This window comes from Odocoileus virginianus, chromosome 30, assembly GCF_023699985.2.
Source record: "Odocoileus virginianus isolate 20LAN1187 ecotype Illinois chromosome 30, Ovbor_1.2, whole genome shotgun sequence".
Taxonomy (NCBI): Eukaryota; Metazoa; Chordata; class Mammalia; order Artiodactyla; family Cervidae; genus Odocoileus; species Odocoileus virginianus.
The window spans coordinates 42,934,278-42,954,896 of record NC_069703.1 but is presented as its reverse complement, the minus strand read 5'-3'; the positions used below and the strand labels follow the sequence as shown (position 1 = coordinate 42,954,896).

General features: G+C 46.2%; 1 protein-coding gene across 3 annotated transcripts; it reads left to right on the top strand.

The window, feature by feature from the left end:
- Positions 1-397: 397 nt before the first annotated feature.
- AK2 (adenylate kinase 2) lies at positions 398-20,526 on the top strand. Of its 3 annotated transcripts, XM_020896047.2 has the most exons (7): positions 405-566; positions 8,999-9,124; positions 11,397-11,507; positions 11,637-11,731; positions 16,234-16,306; positions 17,471-17,666; positions 19,653-20,526. In XM_020896047.2, exons 1-7 carry the CDS (start codon positions 468-470, stop codon positions 19,655-19,657), a joined length of 705 nt encoding a protein of 234 aa, XP_020751706.1. In that variant the 5' UTR covers positions 405-467; the 3' UTR covers positions 19,658-20,526. The 3 variants fall into 3 exon arrangements, with proteins under 3 accessions (XP_070315210.1, XP_020751705.1, XP_020751706.1); XM_020896046.2 differs by lacking the exon at positions 19,653-20,526 and having other exon boundaries at positions 404-566; positions 17,471-17,837; XM_070459109.1 differs by lacking the exons at positions 11,637-11,731; positions 17,471-17,666; positions 19,653-20,526 and having other exon boundaries at positions 398-566; positions 16,234-16,305.
- The last annotated feature ends 93 nt before the right edge of the window (positions 20,527-20,619 follow it).

Here is a 20,619-nt window from a genome sequence, read left to right as displayed (position 1 = left end):
AGACCAAAGGATATTTGATACATATTAGCCAATTTGTCTCCCAAAACTGATTTCACTCATTTGTTCTCCCACGGGCAATTTTATAGGACTTCACTCGGGTTGCCCGTGCCATTAACCGTCAAAAGCCTACCTAGAACCCCGAGGCCGGCCTGTAGGCTTGCTTCACGTTTTCCCGCCCACTCCGCACACCCGCCGCGAGCCCCGCCCCTTCGTACATGGTGGCGCGCCCCTTCCTACTCCCTCACCGATTCTACCCAATCAAAAGCAGCTTTCCCCAATCTGGCTGCGTGGTTGGTAAGCTGAAGTTTCCGTCGCGCTCAGGGGCGGGCGGAGCAGACTGATGGACGTGGCGACGGACCAGTGTGAGCGGCGAGCGAGGCGTGCGTGGCGTGCGTGGCGCGCTGGCCTGGAAGCTCTGGACCTGAGAGGTGTGCGGGCGAGTTGAGCGGTGAGAGGTTTTGGCGGCCATGGCTCCCAACGTGCCCGCGGCCGAACCGGTCCCACAGTCTCCTAAAGGCATCCGAGCCGTGCTCTTAGGGCCTCCCGGAGCCGGCAAGGGTACCCAGGTGAGCTACTGAGCCGGGCTTGTCGGTGGAGCCCGTGGAACTCCAAGGTCAGGTCGGCCGAAGGTCCGGTTTGCCCCAGACTCAGGCCGCGCGGGCTGAGGCCTGGACTGGGGGTTCCCTGGCTGGCGTCTGGAGTTCTGGCAGGTGTTTTGGGGAGGGTCCAAGTTGGAGGTCGAGGGAGTCTGAGTTAGAGTTCTTGAATGCCCCAGGCCTAAGGTGCTGTGTTAGGGGATCTAAGGACTGAGTAGTTTCCTTTAGGGTTTAGAAGCTGAGAAGATTTGAAGGGTAAGGGTGAGCCCTGGGCTGAGGCATGGTAGATCGGAACCCGAGTTGGAGGCACCCTAGACTCAGTGCGATTTGACAGTGGATTACGTTCCAGGGTTACGCACCCGGTAGGGGTACGTTGCTGGTATTGACTAATGCCTGAAGGCGGAGGAGCATCTCCCTGACGTGGGGGAAAGCGCTAGCTGTCCTGTGCTGATAGGAGAACTACTCAGAGAAGTGAGGTATGACCTGTTTGAGCCAAGTTAGGTGGATGAGAGAGTGTACCTCAATGTACAGGTAAGAAAACAGGCCTGGAGAGGTCAGATGACTTTCCCAAGTTAGTAAAATTGACCTCAAGGAGCCTGGAACCTCAAGGCTCTGCGTGATTGGAGTGAGGTCACTTTCTGCTGACTGTGAGGCCTCTCTTGGCACCTGGGACATAATGGGCCCATAGGTCAGGAATGAGATTTATGATCTCAGGATTTGGAATCCCATAGATTGGATTATTATCCTCCTGGAATTGCCCCCACCCCTCCCAGACCTCGGGATTTTGCTGGTTATTAGGGTCTAAAGAGAGAATTCCTGAAAATCTGAGCTCCTAAGGAAATAGGGTTCTGGATGCTGCGCTGTGCCCCCTCTTCTATTCCTAGTCCTTGCAAAGATTGCAAAGTCTGGGCAGACAATTTGTCTTACTCTTTCTTGGAACTCTTGCAATACCCAGCACATTTCTTGGCACTTGATGAGGTTACTAGATATGGATGATGCATTGAAGGGGAGTCTGGGAGGATTCAGTTCATTCCTGTGACTTTGCTTTTCAGCTCTGGCTACTAGGTCAAGAAGGACTTCCGAAACAGCTCAATGGTAGAGAATCTGCCTGCCAGTGCAGGAGATTTGGGTTTGATCCCTGGATGGGGATGATCCCGTGGAGAAGGAGATGGCAACCCACTCCAGTATTCTTGCCTGAAAAACCCCATGGACAGAGGACCTGGTGGGCTGCAGTCCATAGGATTGCAAAGAGTTGAACATAACTTTGTATGCATGCACCAGTCAAGAAAGACCACTTTCCCTTTTCTCTCTGTAGCCAGAGCCGATTTGCCCTTTAAGGCTGACTGTTACCTAATCCCCTTGTCCTTTCACACCGAAGGTTCCTCTTTCCTGTTGCTGCCACCCTCAGTTATTAGGTAACCTGCAGCTAGGTATGTTTAATCCCAAACTCTATGGACTTTTGCTGTCAGTGACCAAAATAAACAAGGTAACTCAAATGCATTGATTTTTTTTTTCATAGTTCATATTGAAGTTAATAATTTCAGTGGTTATGAAATGGACAGCCCGTCTCAGTGCTGAGGCAAGGGCTTGACAGTTTAACAAACTTGTAACTTAGGCCTCACTGCTGCCAGCTGAAAAATGGAGATACTACTTACGCATTCAGCATTTCTTGAGCACCAGACATTGGAGGTAGAACAGTAAACAAGACAGAGAAGGTCCTTGTCCCTCTAGACCAAAAGTTGACAGGGATACTGGAAATTATATGTCTGTAAAGCACACCTAGATGACAACCTGGTGCATAGTATGTGTTCACTAATTGTTGACTCATTCATCTTAATTGATAATACATTACCTCAACCCCCAACTCAGTTGTATCTCAGTGTAAAGGGTGATGTACTTAGGAAGTTTTGGGGGAAATTCTACCTATGAGCTGACTTATAAGGGTGTATATATGATGAGAGTTGGTCAGAGAAGGCCTTATAGAAGTCAGGGAGATGTGATTTTAGCTGGGACTTGAAAGGGTAAAATTTACACAAGTTGCTTAACCTCTGTACACCCTTCTTAAGGTATTCAGAACCATAGGTATACTGGCAGTTGTAGTTTTAAGGAGTTAAAACTTCATAAATCAGAGGTTGCAGAGTGGCATCCTGCAGCAGCTTGTAGCCTGCAGACACACCCCAGCTTTTAATTATAAAGAGTTTAAATATACAAAAGACGACAGGATGGTGTAATGAGCTCCCAGGTACATATTATCCAGGCCATTCCTTCCCCATCCAGTCTCCCTTCACAAATGATTTTAAAGACGCTCCCAGATATTGTAACATTTCATTTGTAAATATTTCAGTGTGTATCTCTAAAAGACATTCTTTTTTTTTTGTGGAAAAACATAATGTCCCATAAAAAATAAATAGTAGGAGTAAATGTTTATGTTTCTATTCATTTGCATTTCAAGTTTATTTTATGAGTATTTTAAGTGTTTATGTATTTATTTGACTGCACTGGGTCTTAGTGGCCACACGCAGCATCTTCAGTCTTTAGTTCCGCCATGTGGGATCTTGTTCCCTGACTGAGGGTCGAACCCGGCCCCCTGCACAGGGAGCTTGCAGTCTTAGCTGCTGGACCACCAGGGAAGACCCTCAAGTCTCTTTCAGTTTACAGGTTGTCCTGTACCTTGGATTAGTACCTAGTACCTACTCAGTAGTTTTTTTCTTCCCACTGGTGCTTCCTTTTACACCTCTATAAACTCAGTGTCTTAGGTATTTAATGTTGGCATGACTGAAATAATTGTTTCCTTTTAAAACTTAGTTTTAACTAAAATAGTTAAACATTTTTAAACTGCCTGCTTTTGCATCAGCATAATAATGTCTAAAATATCTGGACCATATGGGCTTGTTATTTTGTTTAAATAACCTTATTTCCCTGTCTCCCTTTTGGGGTTGGATGTTCCTAGAGTGTGGCCAAAAGCACAGACGTGTTTCCTGTTTTCCTCTGCCAACCCCTCTCATAGTTTCTTCCATGTGTCCAGCTGACAACCAGTTCTTCACGGCCAGCACGTGTGGGCTGTCAGCTGCCATCTTGCAGATCAGGATTGGTCAGTTATGTCTGTGCGCTAACACAGTGCAGAAGCAAACTCAGTGAGACCCACATTCTTATTCCCCCTTTTACAGCTAGAGAAACTAAAGCCCAAAGAGCTTGTTCTCTGGGTTACAGGGCAAGTAATTGGCTGCTCTTGCTTCTGAAATGACTCTGGAGCTCCTGCTCTTTCTGCTGCCCTGGGTTAGATTTGTCTCCTATCCTGTGCATGTTTTCTTAGGCATGTTCCTTGCTAGAGCTGCAGGGTAGCCTTCAAGAGGGTGTAGTATTGCAAAATAGTCACCCTTTCCTGGGTTCTGTGACAGACCCCCCCCCCCCCCCCGTATCCCCCCCATCTCCCCCACACCTCCCCAGCCAGAGATTTAATCCTTTTAATCCAGATTTAATGTCATCTGATTTAATCTTTCAGCCCTTGGAGGACAGTCCTGTTGTTATCTTTGCCTTTTTGCTAATAAACTGAGGCGCAGTCTGTTTCTTGCCCTAGGACATAGGTAAAGTAGCGAAGATAGGATTTGAACTTGTGACTGATTTCTTGAACAGCATTAACATTCTGTTGTTGCTTGCAGTCTAGGTATAGGAGCAGAAACGAACATAGATGCAAGCAGTACTTACTACTGCAGAGTACCACAGGGGAAGTACTGATGAGTGACTGACAACTGCTCGGATAGTTCAGGGTTAGAACAAGGACTATGATTTGTTGAGGGCTTCCCTGATAGCTTAGTTGGTAAAGAATCCGCCTGCAATGCAGGAGACCCCAGTCTCCTGGGTCAGAAAGATCTACTGGGAAGGGATAGGCTACCCACTCCAGTATTCTGGCCTGGAGAATTTCACGGACTGTATAGTCCATGGGGTCACAGAGAGTTGGACACGACCGAGCCACTTTGACTTGTGATTTGTTGAGAATCTTCTGTTCTTCCTCCTACCCTTCCAGTGAAGGATGTTCCATTCTTTCTCCTACCTACCCACTAATACACCAATTTATAGATGAGGAAATAGTCTCAAAGAATCACTAGCCTGAGGTTACATGGTCAGTTAAAAGGCAGAGCTGAAATTTAAACACAGGTTTTTGTGCTTTTAAAAGACTTTAATTGAAGTATAATACACATAGAGAAAGGTGCAGACATCTTAAGAGGGCAGCTTGATGAATTTTCACATGTGAACATACTTGTGTAGCTTGTACCCACATCAAGAAGGCCTCCTTGTACTCTCTTCCACATACATACCTTTCCCAAGGACAGCACTAAGGCTTTGGGGGTGGTGGCGGCATGTTTTGTTAGGTAAGTTCCTTGCTAGAGCTGCAGGGTAAAGAAGGCTATTTAGTGTCATGGATAAGAGCTAGGGCTTGACAGCCTTGAGACCAGTTACCAGGTCTGCCGTTACTAACTGCGATTTGGAGCAACTTAGCCTCTGAATTTCATTTGTAAAATGCAGATAAGAATAATTACTACCTCCTGTATTTGTTATGTATTATGTGGTTTAGTTGCTAAGTCATCTCTGACTCTTTGCACCCCTGTGGACAGTAGCCCGCCAGGCTCATCTGTCTATAGGATTTCCCAGGAAAGAATACTGGAGTGGGTTGCCATTTCCTTCTCCAGTTATGTATTATACATACTGTAAAACAATGCATGGGAAAATTGCTTGGCATCTTGCAAACACCCAGTTAGCTGATGATTCCTTCTCGGAGGAAGAAAGGATAGTTGGGGAGGTTTTTGGTGGGGGAGAGATGCTCAGAAGTTGACTCTAGAAGGGGAAGGGTAGGACTTGGACCAGTAAAGGGAAGGGAGAGGGTATTCCTTCATAGAGAGGAGCTTGAGCTGAGGTCCATGGAGATGCTTATGTATTTGGAAACCAAGCATAGAGCAGCTGTTAGCAGTGGTGCAGGGCATCTAGGTAGGGGGCTTGTGGAGGCAAATTTGAGTAGCTTGGGAGATAAAGGAAATTGGTTGGGGGGGACATGGAGCATGTTACTGAACTATTAAAACTTCTCCCTCGTCCTGGGGGAACGTTGAGGCTTCTGAATGTGTGTGTGTTTTGGGGGGTGGGTGGCGTGTCCAGCAATATTTTAAATGATTGCAGCTGCATGTGCAGAAGCACTGGAGGTGAAAGTGGGGAAGACTGCACAGACGATGTTGAGGTGAGAAAACAAGTGTGTGTGCTCAGTCACTCAGTCTGACTCTTTGCGACCCCATGGACTGTAGCTCACCAGACTCCTCTGTCCATGGAATTTTCCAAGCAAGAATACTGGAGGGGTTGCCATTTCCTCTACGGGATCTTCCCAACCCAGGGATCAAACCCGTGTTTCTTACCTCTCCTGCATTTTCAGGTGGATTCTTTACCACTGAGCCACCTGGGAAGCCCCCGAGAAGACAAGTGATCATGATTAAATCAAATCTTGACTATCAGTTTCCCTTTATTTCCCTAAATGCCGGGCACTGTGCTGAATTCTTTTGTGTATATATAATCTTACCAAGTCCCCATAACAGGTCTGAAAGCCGCTCAATCATACACTTTAAAGATGGGCCTGGCTTTGTATTTTTAGCACGTGCCCTAGATGATTGTGATAACACACTGAAGTTGGAGAGTGCTTGCCCCACCATGCTGCCTCCCGTGCTAACAGTTGAAGCCTTTCTGACCCACAACTTCCCAAGCCACAGGTTTCTCACAGGTGAGGTGCCTGTTTCTTGGGCTCGACAGTGGCCAGTGGCTAGTGAGACACGTGGCTCAGGGCCTCAGCCGCAGCAGAGTATGGCCCAAGGGTCAGCAGCATAGCCAATCCTGAGGCACGTTTAAAATCAGATGCTCAGGCCCCACCCTACTGAATTAGAATCTGTATTTCAGCAGCATCCTTAGGTGGTTTGGAGTAGAAAAAGCATTGCTTTAAAGTATAAGTGTGAAGTCAGGGGAATTTAATACAGCCATTTCATCAGGCTGCTTCTATAGTTTGCAATTAAAGAATAGTGTAAAAAATAAAGACCATGAAGGAGGTCTTCTAATTACTGAATGCTTACAGTGTCTGGGGCTTCCCAGGTGGCGCAGTGGTTAAGAATCCACCTGGGGGGTCACATAGAGTCAGACACAACTGAGTGAGCACTCAGTTGAGACACACACAGTGTGTCTGATGTTTTGGGCACTTTATTTCATTTTATCCTCACAACAGCCCTGTGAAGTAGACATTGTCCCCCATTTAACTGGTGAGGAAACAGATTCTGAGAAGTTAAGTAACTAGCCAAAGGTCATACAGCTTTTGGGGGCTGCCAGGTTCATATGCAGATCTGTCTGACTCCTCAGTTCATGCTCTTTGCAGCCCACCACGATGATTCCTGTGATCCAGCAAAAAATGAAGGAGTTAGTCTTGCTCCATGCCACCCCTTTCCTCTGGGAGTGTTGTTCCATGGAGCTGCAGAGGCCAGTCACCTGGAACAGAACAAAAGTGTCCTGTGATTTGGGGTGATAAAAATAGGATGGTAAGGTTCTGTGCTGACCGCGCTTCGCTGGTGTTTTGGTTGGTCTCTCCCTTGGAAAAGGCGTGACCTCCAAATTTTCCACCCAAGTTAATTTCAACAACCAAGAAGAAAGATCGCCAGAGAAGCACAGCCTTCTGATTTTGTGGCCGCTGTGCCAGCGCAAAGGACCAGAGACTTTCCATTGCCAGAGGGCCTGACCTTCATTGCTTTTCTAAAGTGCTGTTTTTAACATCTCACCTGGATTCTATTTTGCTCAGAAGTTCTTTGCTTGAGCTGAATCAGTCCGTGACTCACAAACCAGCACTTGTTGCACTGAACCCTGTCTATTTAGCTTTTATTATGTGCACCTAAGAAAACTCCTAACAAACTGGCTTGAACAAGGTCCCCACCCTACTTATTTTCTAAAACAGTTGAACCAGAAAAGTAAGTGTTAGGCTTTTGAACTGATTCTGTTCCTTTTGAATTCTACGTTCTTTTTTGCCTCTGCAAAAACCAATGTGGAACTGTCCAGGGTCTCTTCCTCTTCTGGTATTCACTCAGTTGTGTAGTCTACTGAGCTGTGAGCTCTCATAGGGGAAAGAGTCTGTGTCTCCTATTCATCTGTTTCACTGGCTCCCAGCAAGGTTCTTAGAAGAGGCATATGAATGAACATGGAATTAAGGCAGGGGTCACAGTAACAGTTGATGCTTCCTGAGCACTTACAGTGATTCTTCATAATCTCATCAATCCAGTGATACAGGAGATGATAGTACCATCTCCATTTTACCTAGAGGAAATTTAAAATTTACAAAAGTGATAGAGTTTTTCTCAAGTCACGTATCCAGTCTTGGTGGACCTGGTGTATGAAACCCAGGCAGTCTGACTCTCCAGCCCGTGCTCTTATCCAAAAGGCTCTCCTGCCTACTAAACCTACTAAGAGCTTACTTCGCCAGGTGCTGTGCTGTTCTAAGTTGCTTCAGTCGTGTCTGATTCCACAATCCTATGGAATGTAGTCTGCCAGGGTCCTCTGCCCATGGGATTCTCCGGGCAAAAATGCTGGAGTGGGTTGCCGTTTCCTCTTCCGGGGATCTTCCTGACCCAGGGATCAAACTCATATCTCTCATGTCTCCTGCATTGGCAGGTGGGTTCTTCACCAGCTTGGGAAGCCCCACTGCTTGTCAGGTGGTTTTCATATATAGCTCATCTGATGCTCACTGCTGCCTTTTGAGATGGAGCCTTTGTGCTTTCATTTTAAACAGATTAGAAAACTCTGCCTCTCGAGAGGTTAAGTGATTTGGCCCAGGTAATGCAGCTACCTAGTGACAGGGAAGGGGAAGACCGCGTCTGCCAGGGGGAGACTTCTGCATCTGGTTCCAGCTGCCTCCCACACTAGGGACCACTACTTGACATCCACACATCCATTCCTTTGGCAAATACTCATTCAACATATTACATGCCAGGCATTGTGCCAAGTGCTTTATATACATGAACTCATTTAAACTTCAGGGCAACTGTGTAAAGTCTTGATATTGCTGTTTCGTTCCCTTCATAAAGGGGGAAGCTGAGGCTTATGTGTCACTAGTGTGTCTAGTGAAAGCAGTGATAATAGCTGATATTTATGGCGATTTCCTGTGCTAGGTGCACTGTTGCAAGTGCCTTCCATATATTATCTCATGTAATTCTTACTGCAACCCTATAATCATAGGTTGGAATATGATGTAAGGTAGTTTTATCCCTGTTACAGGTAAGGAAATTGGCATTTGTGCACACAGCCAATAAGTGGCAGGGTCAGATTCATGACCAGGCAGTCAAACTCCAAGGCCTGCGCTGTTAACCGTATCCTGTGGTTTGTCCTCCCCTCCACAGGCACCCAAATTGGCTGAAAACTTCTGTGTCTGCCATTTGGCTACTGGAGACATGCTGAGGGCCATGGTGGCTTCTGGCTCAGAGCTGGGAAAGAAGCTGAAAGCAACTATGGATGCCGGGAAGCTGGTAGGTTTGGTGGGACCAATGAATGTTGATCTTCCTCAGCCCCGGTCTGCCCTGCCAGGGTGACCACCAGCCACATGGAGCTATTGAAATTCATTTTAATTTAAAGTTAACTTTCTCAGTTTCACTTGCCACATTTCAGGTTTTTGCTATCCAGCACAGATATAGAACTTTTTAGTATTTATAATTTTATTTATTTATTTTCAGGTATGTTGCATCATCATTGCTGCACAGGCTTTTCTCTAGTTGTGGCGAGTGGGAGCGACTCTAGTCGCAGTGTGCAGGCTTCTCATTGCGGTGGTTTCTCTGTGGAGCCTGAGCTCCACAGTAGTTGTGGCACTGTGGGCTCAGTAGCGGTGGCTCCCAGGCTCTAGAGCACAGGCTCAGTAGTTGTGGCACATGGGCTTAGTTGCCCCATGGCATGTGGGATCTTCCCGGATCAGGGATTGAACCTATCTTCCACATTGTCAGGCAGATCACTGAGCCACCAGGGAAGCCCCGAGATAGAACATTTTAATCATTGTAGAAAGTCCTGTCAGACAGCCCTGTGCTGTGGGGTGTTTTAACAAACTGGAAGATTATATGAACTTTTATGTTAGCAAGTCTACTTGGTTCATTCTGAATTTATGGCACTGATTTTATTCACAGTATTCTTGAAGTTCCTTTGTGCTGGCTTATTTTGCAATATACGCCTAGTTTTTAGGGCCAGAAACAAAACACATCCCTAGACCAGAACTCAAGGATCCTTCAAGACAGGACTCAAAAAGGCACAGAGTGCTTTTACTTACTTTTGTGACTGTCTTTTGTGTCAGAGGGGTTGCTTGGCAGTTAACAAAAGTATCCTTATTTGGAGACTATAATAGCATTTTCTCTTGTTTTTAGTCCAGTTGATGTGATAGGAGAAGTACAATTTGTTATCCACTAGATCGTTTTTGGTTAGTGTGTGTGCTAAGTTGCTTCAGTAGTATCTGACTCTGTGCAACCATATGGGCTGTAGCCTGCCAGACTCCTCTGTCCATGGAGTTCTCCAGGCAAGAATACTGGAATCGATTGCCATCCTCTCCTCCAGGGAATCTTCCCAATCCCAGGATCGAATCCCCGTCTCTTATGTCTCCTGCATTGGCAGGCGATTCTTTACCACTAGCACCATCCGGGTGCCAGAGCTTAATCGTAACTTGAGTTTTTCTGGGACTTGGTCTTGGGAAGAATCATTTTGTGCTTGGGCCTCTGGTCTTTACATATCTTAGTATGTTGGTTAGGGCACATGCTGGGCTGAGTTACTTCCTGTCAGGCTTTGAGATTTTGGAGCTGGGGGGAGCTCTGCCGATGCGCCTACTGCCCCTTTATTTCTAGCTTTCCCTTCATGTGAGTGAGGCTGTCAGTCACTGCTGAGAGCTTGGTATTTTGGACTTTGGACCTTGATAGAAGATCCTCTACTGAGAAAAAAAATGGGATGTGGCAATGAGATTACTTATCTCTAGCCTTCACTTAGTCGTAGAGCTTATACTTTGTCCCCAAGTTCACAGCTGGTCCCAGGAGATAAGAGCATTAGCTGCCAAAATGGGCAGCCTTCACTTTAGCACTGGCAGGGACCTTTTCTTCCAGTGATAACCCAGGAGGAAAACCAGTTTTTGAAAGCCAGAGAGGATCTTTACTAGGGTTTTCAGAGAGGCTCAGAGGGTGTTGGGCTGGCTCCTTGGTTCTGACCCAGTCTTGTCAGGTCAGTAAACTCTGTTGCTTCGTGTCCAAGGTGGCCTGGGTCACTTTACTGTTAGCCTAATCAAAATTGTGTAACGGGTTAAGTTGGTGCCTTTTGACATTTTGGTCAACCCTCATTCTCTCCTGGAGCCTTCCTCAGGTGGTCTCTCAGCCGTATACCCTCACTATCTTGTGTCTAGAGGACAGCTCTTTGCTGAGAAGCTGTTATCTGATGGTTAGGATTCTGACAAATAGCCAGAGAGGCCTTTGGGACCTAAGACTTGAAGGTCTCTGGGTGGGGTGACAGGCCCTGGAATCCTCTCTCCTCTCCCAGATTACTGGGACACAGGAGAGTCTCAAGGGAAGAGATTGCATGTGTGGCAACTACAGAAATAATCATGAAACTGAATCTTCCAAAGGGAGCCACTCCATAGGTGCTCTGATTTTTGCTTCTTTGGGATCAAGAACCTATTTAGTAATTAGGCTATACAGACACAGACTTGTAACCCTGGAGTTGGGCTAATGCCACCTAGTTAATGGATATAACCCCAACAACTGTTTTGTTCTTGACTTCCAGGTGAGCGATGAAATGGTCGTGGAGCTCATTGAAAAGAATTTGGAGACCCCTCCATGCAAAAATGGTTTTCTTCTAGATGGCTTCCCTCGGACCGTGAGGCAGGCAGAAATGGTGAGTGACTTGGTTTTTTATCACCAAGGCAGGAAAGCAAATCCTGGCCCTTTATTTCTTTATTCCTTTGAGGGAAATGGGTCTTATCAAGCTCTGGTAGCTTAGGTGGGCCTCATGCTCTTTTTACAGCTTGATGACCTCATGGAGAAGAGGAAAGAGAAGCTTGATTCTGTGATTGAGCTCAGCATCCCAGACTCTCTGCTCATCCGGAGAATCACAGGAAGGTATTTGTCCCCTGAAGGTCCCTTCTTTTCATGCTTCCTCAGAGTTTTGGCAGACCACGGGAACTGCTCTGGCCTAATCCCAGCCACGAAGCTTAGTGCCATTTCCACGTGGATTGATCTTATTTGGTGACATGGGATGGGGATGTGGAAAGAAGAGCAAGGGATCCGAAGTCCAGCAGCAGCTCAGTCCTTTCACCTTTTAACTCTGACCCTAGGCAAGTTTTTTAACCTCTCTAAGGCTGTATCCTTATGTTGCATGGGGTTAATAGTACCTGCTTCAAGGAACCATTGTGCATGGTAGATAGCATGTTGTGCATAGTTCAGAACCTTGCTCACATGGGTGCTTAAGAAATACTAAATTCCTTACATGTGTATCTGCATTTTAGTGCTTTTTAAGTTTGATTTCAGTTGGAGTTACCACACCTTGCTATAGGCTTTTTATTAGTTATAAAAATAGTATGACCATCTTCACAGAGTTTAAAAAATTGAAGAAAATTTTGTTCATGGTACAGCCAGCTTAGCAAAAAACACTAATTTATTTGTGTGTTTTGTTTTAAAGTGTTGACTTCTCTATGGGAGTTAACATTGAACACAGAGACGCTTCTGCTTCTGACAAGTGGAGCTTAAAGAGTGCCATTGCTCTAGGCTGCGGTTTACTTAACCCTTTCACCATCACTCTACATCTGCCTTGTGCTGCCTTCCAGAGATACCTGGGAAGCTTCCAACTACTAATAGACCCTCCCATTCTTATCTTGATTATAGACGATAGCTAATTTTTATCCCTAGTCATTTTATTTATTTTTTAGAAAATTCATCTATTTGTCTATTACTGTACCAATAGTACACTTTATTTCTAAAGTTTTTTTTTTTTTTAATGTGGACCATTTTTAGTCTTTTATTGAATTTGTTACAATATTGTTTCTGTTTTATGTTTTGGTTTTTGGCCACAAAGCATGTGGAATCTTAGCTCCCCTGCCAGGGGTGGAAACCATGCCCCTTGCATTGGAAGGCAAAGTCTTAACCACTGGACCGCCAGGGAAGTCCCCTTTTAGTCATTTTAATGGAATCTCAGGAAGGTGGTCAGCTTTCCATCTTGAACCAGACTCCTGTGACCATTATTTTTCATTGCTGCATGTTATTTCACAGTAGATGAACCATCATTAACTTCATTATTCCCTAGTTGTTGTATATTTGTGTTTCTTCTAGTTGTCTACTGTCAAACTGATGCTCTGACCATTGTAGTACATGTAAGTTATGTAATTAAGGGGGACTTTTTTTTATTATAAATGTACTACTTTTATACATTTATAAAGTATAAATGTATTACTTTTATACATTTATAAAAGTTGAGCATTTCCCCCATGTGTCTGCAGTTCGTGTCTTTAAGGAGAGAGGCAGCAGAATAAGTGTTAGAGGTGTTCTGGAAGGCGGTGTTAGATACAGGGGAATGCACCTTGTATTAATTTCCTTTTCAAATGTCCAGGTTTCATATTTCCAGCTATCACATAGGCTCCTTCAGTGCAGATTTTTTGTTTCTTTGCACTGGCACAGAGTAGGCAAAGTTGATACAGTCCAAGAAGCAGTAGGGTTGATAGGAAGGGACATCACCAGGGCTGGGATCCCAGACATTGCAAAGTAAATGTTAACAGAACTAGATGACACAAGGGACCTTTGATCTGATTGGCCCAGCTTCCTAAGTGCCTGCTTTGTTCACAGCACAGCTCTGGGAGCAAGGGACCAAGAGAGGATATACCAGTGCCCATCTCTGACCTCAATCCCCAAACCCTACATGAAATCTGGGCTGTTTAGTGCAGTAGGGGTACAGTAAGAGAGCCTGCGGGCAGAGAGGGAAGGTTGGCTAGGAGAGAGACCTAAAGTGAGACTTGACCTTCCTGGATAGAGAGGATTTTCTTGAGGCTTTCCCAGAAGGAAGTAGAGGCAAGAATATCCAGAGCTGGAGAAATGGCCTGGCAGGCTGGGTGGTAGAATGAGTGAGGTTGGGAAGGTGCAAGGTCTGCCAAGGAGCAGAGAGGGTAGACATGCCTGAGTCAGGAGTCATGGGATGTTCTTAAGCCACTAGGTGCTGCGGCTAGTATAGCACTGTAAGAATATTGGCTTGGTCCTGGTATACAGGCTCCATTGAGGGAAAGAAGAAACAGACAAGGACCCCACCAAGGAGCCTCGTGTGATCCACCTGTGGAGTGACGAGGCTGAAGTTGGCTGGTGGGGAACTGAGAGATTCTGAGAACAAACTACAGAATTGTAGAGGGCGAAAGAGGGAAGGCTCAGTCTCCTGGTTTGGAAATAAGTGCTTTCCTCACAGAGGAGGAAACAGAACAGGTCAGACTGTGTGAAAGTGCTTTTCCAAATCCCATTTGTATGTATGTCAGTGGCAGAACTAGCACCAAAAGCCTACTTTCTGCCTCATCGTCCACTGTGCTGATGGTTGCCAGAATAAGTGTCAGGAACTAACCAGTTTAATATGGATCTTATCTGACACGATAAGGACTCCACTGTAAATGTCTTCTGAGTTGGCTCAGGCCTCACTTCTAATAATTTTATGGGCGATTATATTATTCCTTGCCATAAGTATGGCTGGTGGGTTTTGTTTTAACCTGTTCGGTGTTGGCTCTCTGGTTTCATTGGTTTCTTATGTCTTGTGCCATTGCCATTCTCTGGATGAGAACACAGGTGTCTGAAGTATCACAGCCAAGGCTGTAGCATCCCAGCCTGCCCCCTCCCCCCCACATCTTCACCTCCAGGCCAGGCTCAGTGGCTCTAAGAGCTGTTTTGGTTAGTCCTTGAGACCAGTCCCATTTTAAGAACTTGGAGATTGGTTTCTTTTCCCTTCTAGGGAATGAGTCTTGCATTCTTCTTAAAATGATATTTGGGGGTGGAGAAGGAGCAGTGTGTTTATACATAACTGGAAGGCTGAGGGAATCTGAGAGTGAGCAAGAGCTGATGTAGAGACATGGAGAGGAGAGAGTTGTGTTTGTTGCAGCCTGGCTGCTATATGCCCTGTGCTATGCAGAAGGTGACGAAACATGGTCCAGGGACTTCCCTGGTGGTCCAGTGGTTAAGACTTCATGCTTGGGGGCATGGGTTCAGATTCTGGTTGAGGAATTAAGATCCCATATGCTGCGAGGTTCAGCCAGGAAAAAAGAAACATGGTCCCCATCTCATGCCCCCAGCCCTTCCCAAAGAGAAAGCTGTAGCCGAGCCCCAGCTCCTGGTCTTCCTCTCTCTGCTGGGTCTCCCAGTGGGCGTCATTTCCAGTGAATGCACCAGAGGAACCCCTCCAGCAACTCAAATAAAGAAAGGCTCAACCTTGCGCTGTGTGATTGCAATCACTTGTCCCCAACCACCTTATTCTATAAATGGACCCCTTGGCCCCCAAAAGTATGCTGTTATGAAAATACAGTACTGCATTTTGCAAATCTGTGTGGCTTCAGAAGTCTGACCCAAACTTTCCCAACTGATGTGCTGAAATACCGACCCTCTCTTCCACCAGAGCAAGCACGCTAAGTACTTTCCGTGCCTGCCAAAAGGTAGAAAATGTTGGGAAGCTCTGGTCTAACAGACTTCATGAGGAGAGCCGCCATAAGTTAAATAGGCAGATCTTGGTTGGCATAGAATTGGGAGACCACGGGAACTCGAGAGGGCCCCAGCTGCAGAGCAGCATTTGGCCTGCCTCCTTCCCTTCTTAGATTTCGGGGCTCCTGTGGTGTGGCCACTGCCAGCCATGGGCATGGGCTTATTGCTTAAGCGGACATGGCAGAGAGGCAGCTGCTACCTACATATCCTGTGCCAGATAAAAGCTTCTTCTTGAGCTCTTTGTTCTGTGACTTAATGTGTCAGTTTTCTTGACACCTTGAGTATTGCCCTCTGATGGCTGGGGTCTCTGTGGTCACAGAGGTGTGCGGTATTGTCTGGTGGCATCTGCGTCCATAGCATGTGCTTTTCCTATAGCACCTTTCTTGTTTTTTACCCAAAGTAGGTTAGAAAATAAGGGTAGTCTCTCTGTCCTCTGTCCACCATGGCAGGTTATCCAAGTCTCTGTTAAAGGATTACCACATCTATTATAGTTACTTATTTACACGTTTGTCTCTCTCTCTACATTAAGCGCTGTTTGTGACCAGGGATCTTGACTCACTTTTCTGTAGCCCCTGGATTCAGCTCAAGACCTGAACTGGACTAGGCAGTTAGTCAGCACTTGTTGAATGAACAGGTGAACACATGGGTGGCTGTGTGAGACCTATGGGACACACAGCCCACAGGCTGTCATGCCAGCCACCAGCCAGCCAGACACTTATTTTAATGTTGGGTCAGAAGAGAAAAAATACTCTGGTATAAGCCCAGTTATTTTCCTAAGCAAGGGATGCTTGTAACTGGTTTCTCTGCCAGATTAAAGTCATTGCATCCAGCTTCTCTGTCTGTGCCTGTGGTCTTGGAGACCCCTGGAGTTCCAGTAGCCTGATTGATGTTCATTTGTTGTCTTGCAGACTGATTCACCCCCAGAGTGGCCGCTCGTACCACGAGGAGTTCAACCCCCCAAAGGAACCCATGAAAGATGATGTATGTAAATTCAGGGTGGAAAATGTCCTTTTCTTTCCTTCTTCTTTCTTACTTCACTTTTTCTCCTTTTTTTCTTCCTTTTGTTCTTCCCATCTTCCCTCTATTCCTAGCAGCATCACTAAACTATGAGAAGTATCACTGTCATGTAAATCACATGGACTGTGGCTCATCTTTAGAGATCCCTCCAGGTGATTTATTGCTTGACCTTGAGGTAGCCACCAGTGCCAGCTACTTGATGGTGCCCAGTTTGTACCTGTTTTGTCCAGAGCAGCCCCTTCCTGGCATCATGGGAACCTCAATGGTGAACTAATCAGGAGAAGGCTGCTTGGAAGCCCGAATTAAAGCCAGGGTTGGGAGGACAGGACTGAAGAGAGGTTTGTTGACCAGCCCCGCTTCAGAAGAATATCCTCTCTCCCTAATGACTACTGTGCCCTACAGATTCCAGAAGAACTTGGCCAGGTTAACACTGCCAAGTTCCTATGACAGTCTTGAGTTGTTTGCAGATGTAAAAGGGAGAGTCTCATACATAGTCGCTATAATATTTGCCATAAGTAGTTCATCTGTTTCAGAACATGCAGGCCATACAGAACAAATTTCCTGGACTTAACCTTTGTCAAATGAGACAAGTTCATCAGGTCCTACGGGTTTCAAAGCCATCTGTCAGCTTTGTCACATTTCAGAGTTGCAGTGCTGTCACTCAGTATCCTCTCCCTCGCTTGCCACTTTTAGAACATTGATGGCCTGGTAAAAAAAACTGAGGCAGTTAAGATCGTAATTGCTACTGTGGCTCTGATTTTGATGTATTCTCCTGGTCTCAGGGGCCTCTGTCTTTCTTGTTTCTGACCCTCGAAGTGTTTGTCCTGGAAGCTGAACAACCTGAGCACCAGCTATGAGAGAAAGACATTGCCCATCGCCTCCCTCAGCCCTGTTCTCACAGTTGCTGTTTCAGGCTCCCCAATTTCTCTGGACCAGGTGGTATGCTCCTGGGACCAGCTCGCTGGGAATAGTGAAGGTCTTCATAGTTCTCTATTGAAGGAGGTCTAGATTGTCTGTCTTTCCCTGTGATGGACTTTGGGATCAGACAGCGTCTCAGATCTGCATCTGGCCTTGGATTAGGAGACCTTGCCGAGTCCCAGCCTTTCATTGCCCTCTTCTTGTTCTCAGATCACTGGGGAACCCTTGATCCGCCGATCAGACGATAACGAGAAGGCCTTGAAAATCCGTCTGAAGGCCTACCACACTCAAACCACCCCACTGGTGGAGTACTACAGTAAACGGGGGATCCACTCCGCCATCAATGCATCGCAGACCCCTGACGTCGTGTTTGCAAGCATCCTAGCAGCCTTCTCCAAAGCCACATGTAAAGACTTGGTTATGTTTATTTAATGTCGGGTCCAAAAAGGAATTTCTTTCTTCTTACTTTCCTTGTTGAACGAGTGGGTGGGAATGGCAGAGTAGGCAGAGAGAAGCTTCCTCAGGCCAGCAAGAATATCATTTGATGTATTGATTAAAAAAGCACTTGCTTCACGTACCTTTGGTGTGTGTGCAAGTCTCATCTCATCTCTGTATGTGTGTGTGTGTGTGCGTGCATACGTGTGTCAGTATGTGTACACTCTCATACTTCCTAAGTGATAGGCGAGACTGTTTACTTCTTTAGCTGTACTCTTTATTTTCAACCAAAATAAATTAACTAGCCAGACAAGTTACTGGGTATTTTTCCATCTCCAGCAGCTAATTAGAAGTCCTGGGTCACGTGCAGTCAGGCAGGGCTACAGTTCCTGGTGGCAGGCTGTTGGCCAGAAATTCCACTTGTTTCTCACCCATAATGAAAAGTCAGCAGATCAGTGTGTGGAAAGGGATAATTAATTTTTTTCCCCTAAACAGGAATGAAAAGGCACTTACTTTATAGATTCCAGAAATTACTGGGAGAGGGTATCACCACAGAAAGAGCCTGGCCAAGTTGAATTATTTTTGTGATCTGCACCATGGTTCTGTAAAGTAGGAATCATTTGGTTCCTGTGTTGAACACTAAATTGATGCCAAAGAATTAAACCAGGTGAAAGGTCCTCTTGAATTCAGACTATCTTCTGAACATCCAGGCTTCGCATCTGAGAGCAGCCAGTCCACTTCCCCAAAGACAGCAGGATAGATTTGTCTTTAAATGTTTGCTCTGTTTCCAAGTGTGAACAAAATGGTGATTTGAGGATCATTTGGGGATCATGTTGATTAGAATTTATTCAAGCCCAGTCTCTAAAGGATATGAAATCAGATATATCCCTTTTGAACTCAACCCTCTCCCTTCCATATCCAGTCCTTCACGCCTTATGTCATGACGGTGGTGGCCACAGTCTCCCCAAGAAAGGACCACCCCCAAAATAAGATCATCTATGGCAGTAACCAACTTTTCTTCCTAACCTCAGCTCCTGGCTCTTAGGCATTTTCTGAGGTCCACGCTGTGCCTTTTGGTCTCTGGTTTGATCTGTGGGAAACAGAGGAATTAATAGACTGCTATGAGGGACCAAAAAAACAGCAGGCTCTGGAAAAACCATTAAAAAGTCAGTGACAGGTCCAGTAAATAATGCCACCTGCCCAGGGTACTCTGCTGACTCAGTGCAGTGGCCTCGGAAGTGCCCAGCCCCCACCTGACCTGAGCTCTCCTGCAGTCTGTGAGACCACCAGAGGGCCTGTCCTCTGTCCACCTGGAAACTGGCTGCGGTATGTGGCCATCTGTGTCCCTCTGTGTTTGCTGGCTCTGCTCTGCCTGCTTTCCCTGGCTGGAAGCTAACTCCACCCATGCTTAACGGAAACCCAGTCTGGCATGGGATGTTTCTGGGAAGCACATGACTTCTGAGAATGGACTAGGAAGGGGAGTGAAATCAAAACTGTCTGCTGTGTCCACAGGGATCTGGGCTGCTTCTCTGGGTGAGGTGACCTCATGAATCTTAGACTTGACTCCCCTTCGACTGGGGACAGTGGCAGGCACTTGGCCTCAAAGTTGAGGTCCTTGAATGATTGCTGATAGAGTGTGCATGATCCTTGCTCAAATATGTGTCATCCGTCCATGTGCATTCACACGTGCACACACATACTTGTGTTACTTGGGCTGCCAGTGGGAAAGGGAATGTCGTCGGGGGTGCATATGTCCTTTTGGGAGTGGGCAGAATTCAGTTTTTGCTTCACTTAATTCCAGAGACTTAACCTCAGCAGGCATGAGAGCTTTCACCTGGCAGAGAAATGTCCAGTGTTTAATGCATTTGGTTGCTGGGGTGTGCATGCCAACCTTCTCTGATGTTTGCTTGGTTTTTAAACACCCATTTTGTTTTCTCTTGTCTCCTCTTTATTTCAGCCTAGTAACAGAAGGCCAGGCGAGACTGCACCAGTACTCATCACCCCACGGCATGATCCCTGCTCTTAGGTGCTGGGCAGAGGGAGGGGCGGTCAGGGTAAGGATGGGGAGGGAGGAACGGCGAGGGCCCAAGATGGGGAGAGGAGCTGTGCTGCTGTGAAGCAATTCCTTTTACATGGAGTAGGACTCTTAAAAGTATAAGCAAAGGGAAAAATTAATTTTTTAAAACACTTGATTAGAGGGTATAAATAGAAACAAGGAGATGCAGTATTATTTCTAAGGAATCATGTTTTCATTTACTTTGGACTGGTGACAACTGGACAGGTCTCAGTGCCCAGAGACCTCAGCTTTTATCAGAACCTCATGCCAGCCCAGGAATGCAGGAAATCACACTATTGTCCTGTCTGCCCCATAGCTTAGAACAGGGCGGGAGTTGATTACTAATCCTGGTTACCCATACCATGAAATCAGATCATCGCCACATGTGAAAGAGACATGGAGTGTGTTCCTGGGGGCAGCATCTCAACAAATCCGGCTTACTGGAGTCATGGGGCAGGCTGATGTCCCTCCCTTCCATACTCACCACTGATTTACCAGCCCACCTGCCCTCATGGGTGAGCCCTCGGCAGCCACCCAGCATACGCCACAGTCCGGCATCTTGCCTTCCTCCATTCACATTATGTGAAAGGACTCTTTTTAATGAATGAGCAAGTGTCCTAAGCAACATTATCCAAAGACTGTCCTTTCCATCCTCAAATCCTATGACCGGGATCACTCTACAACACTGTGATGATTATTTTCAATGAGGTGCCTTTCTTAACTGTCCAAATGCTGCCTTGTTTGGCCCCTAAATAAAGTGTGTTAAAAGTTTGTATCCCCTGTTGTGGCATTTTTTAAGAAGATGTGGGCTAGTAAAGTGACGCTGAATTCTGGATCTGATTTGGAAGCCCTTTCTTTGGGTCCTTAC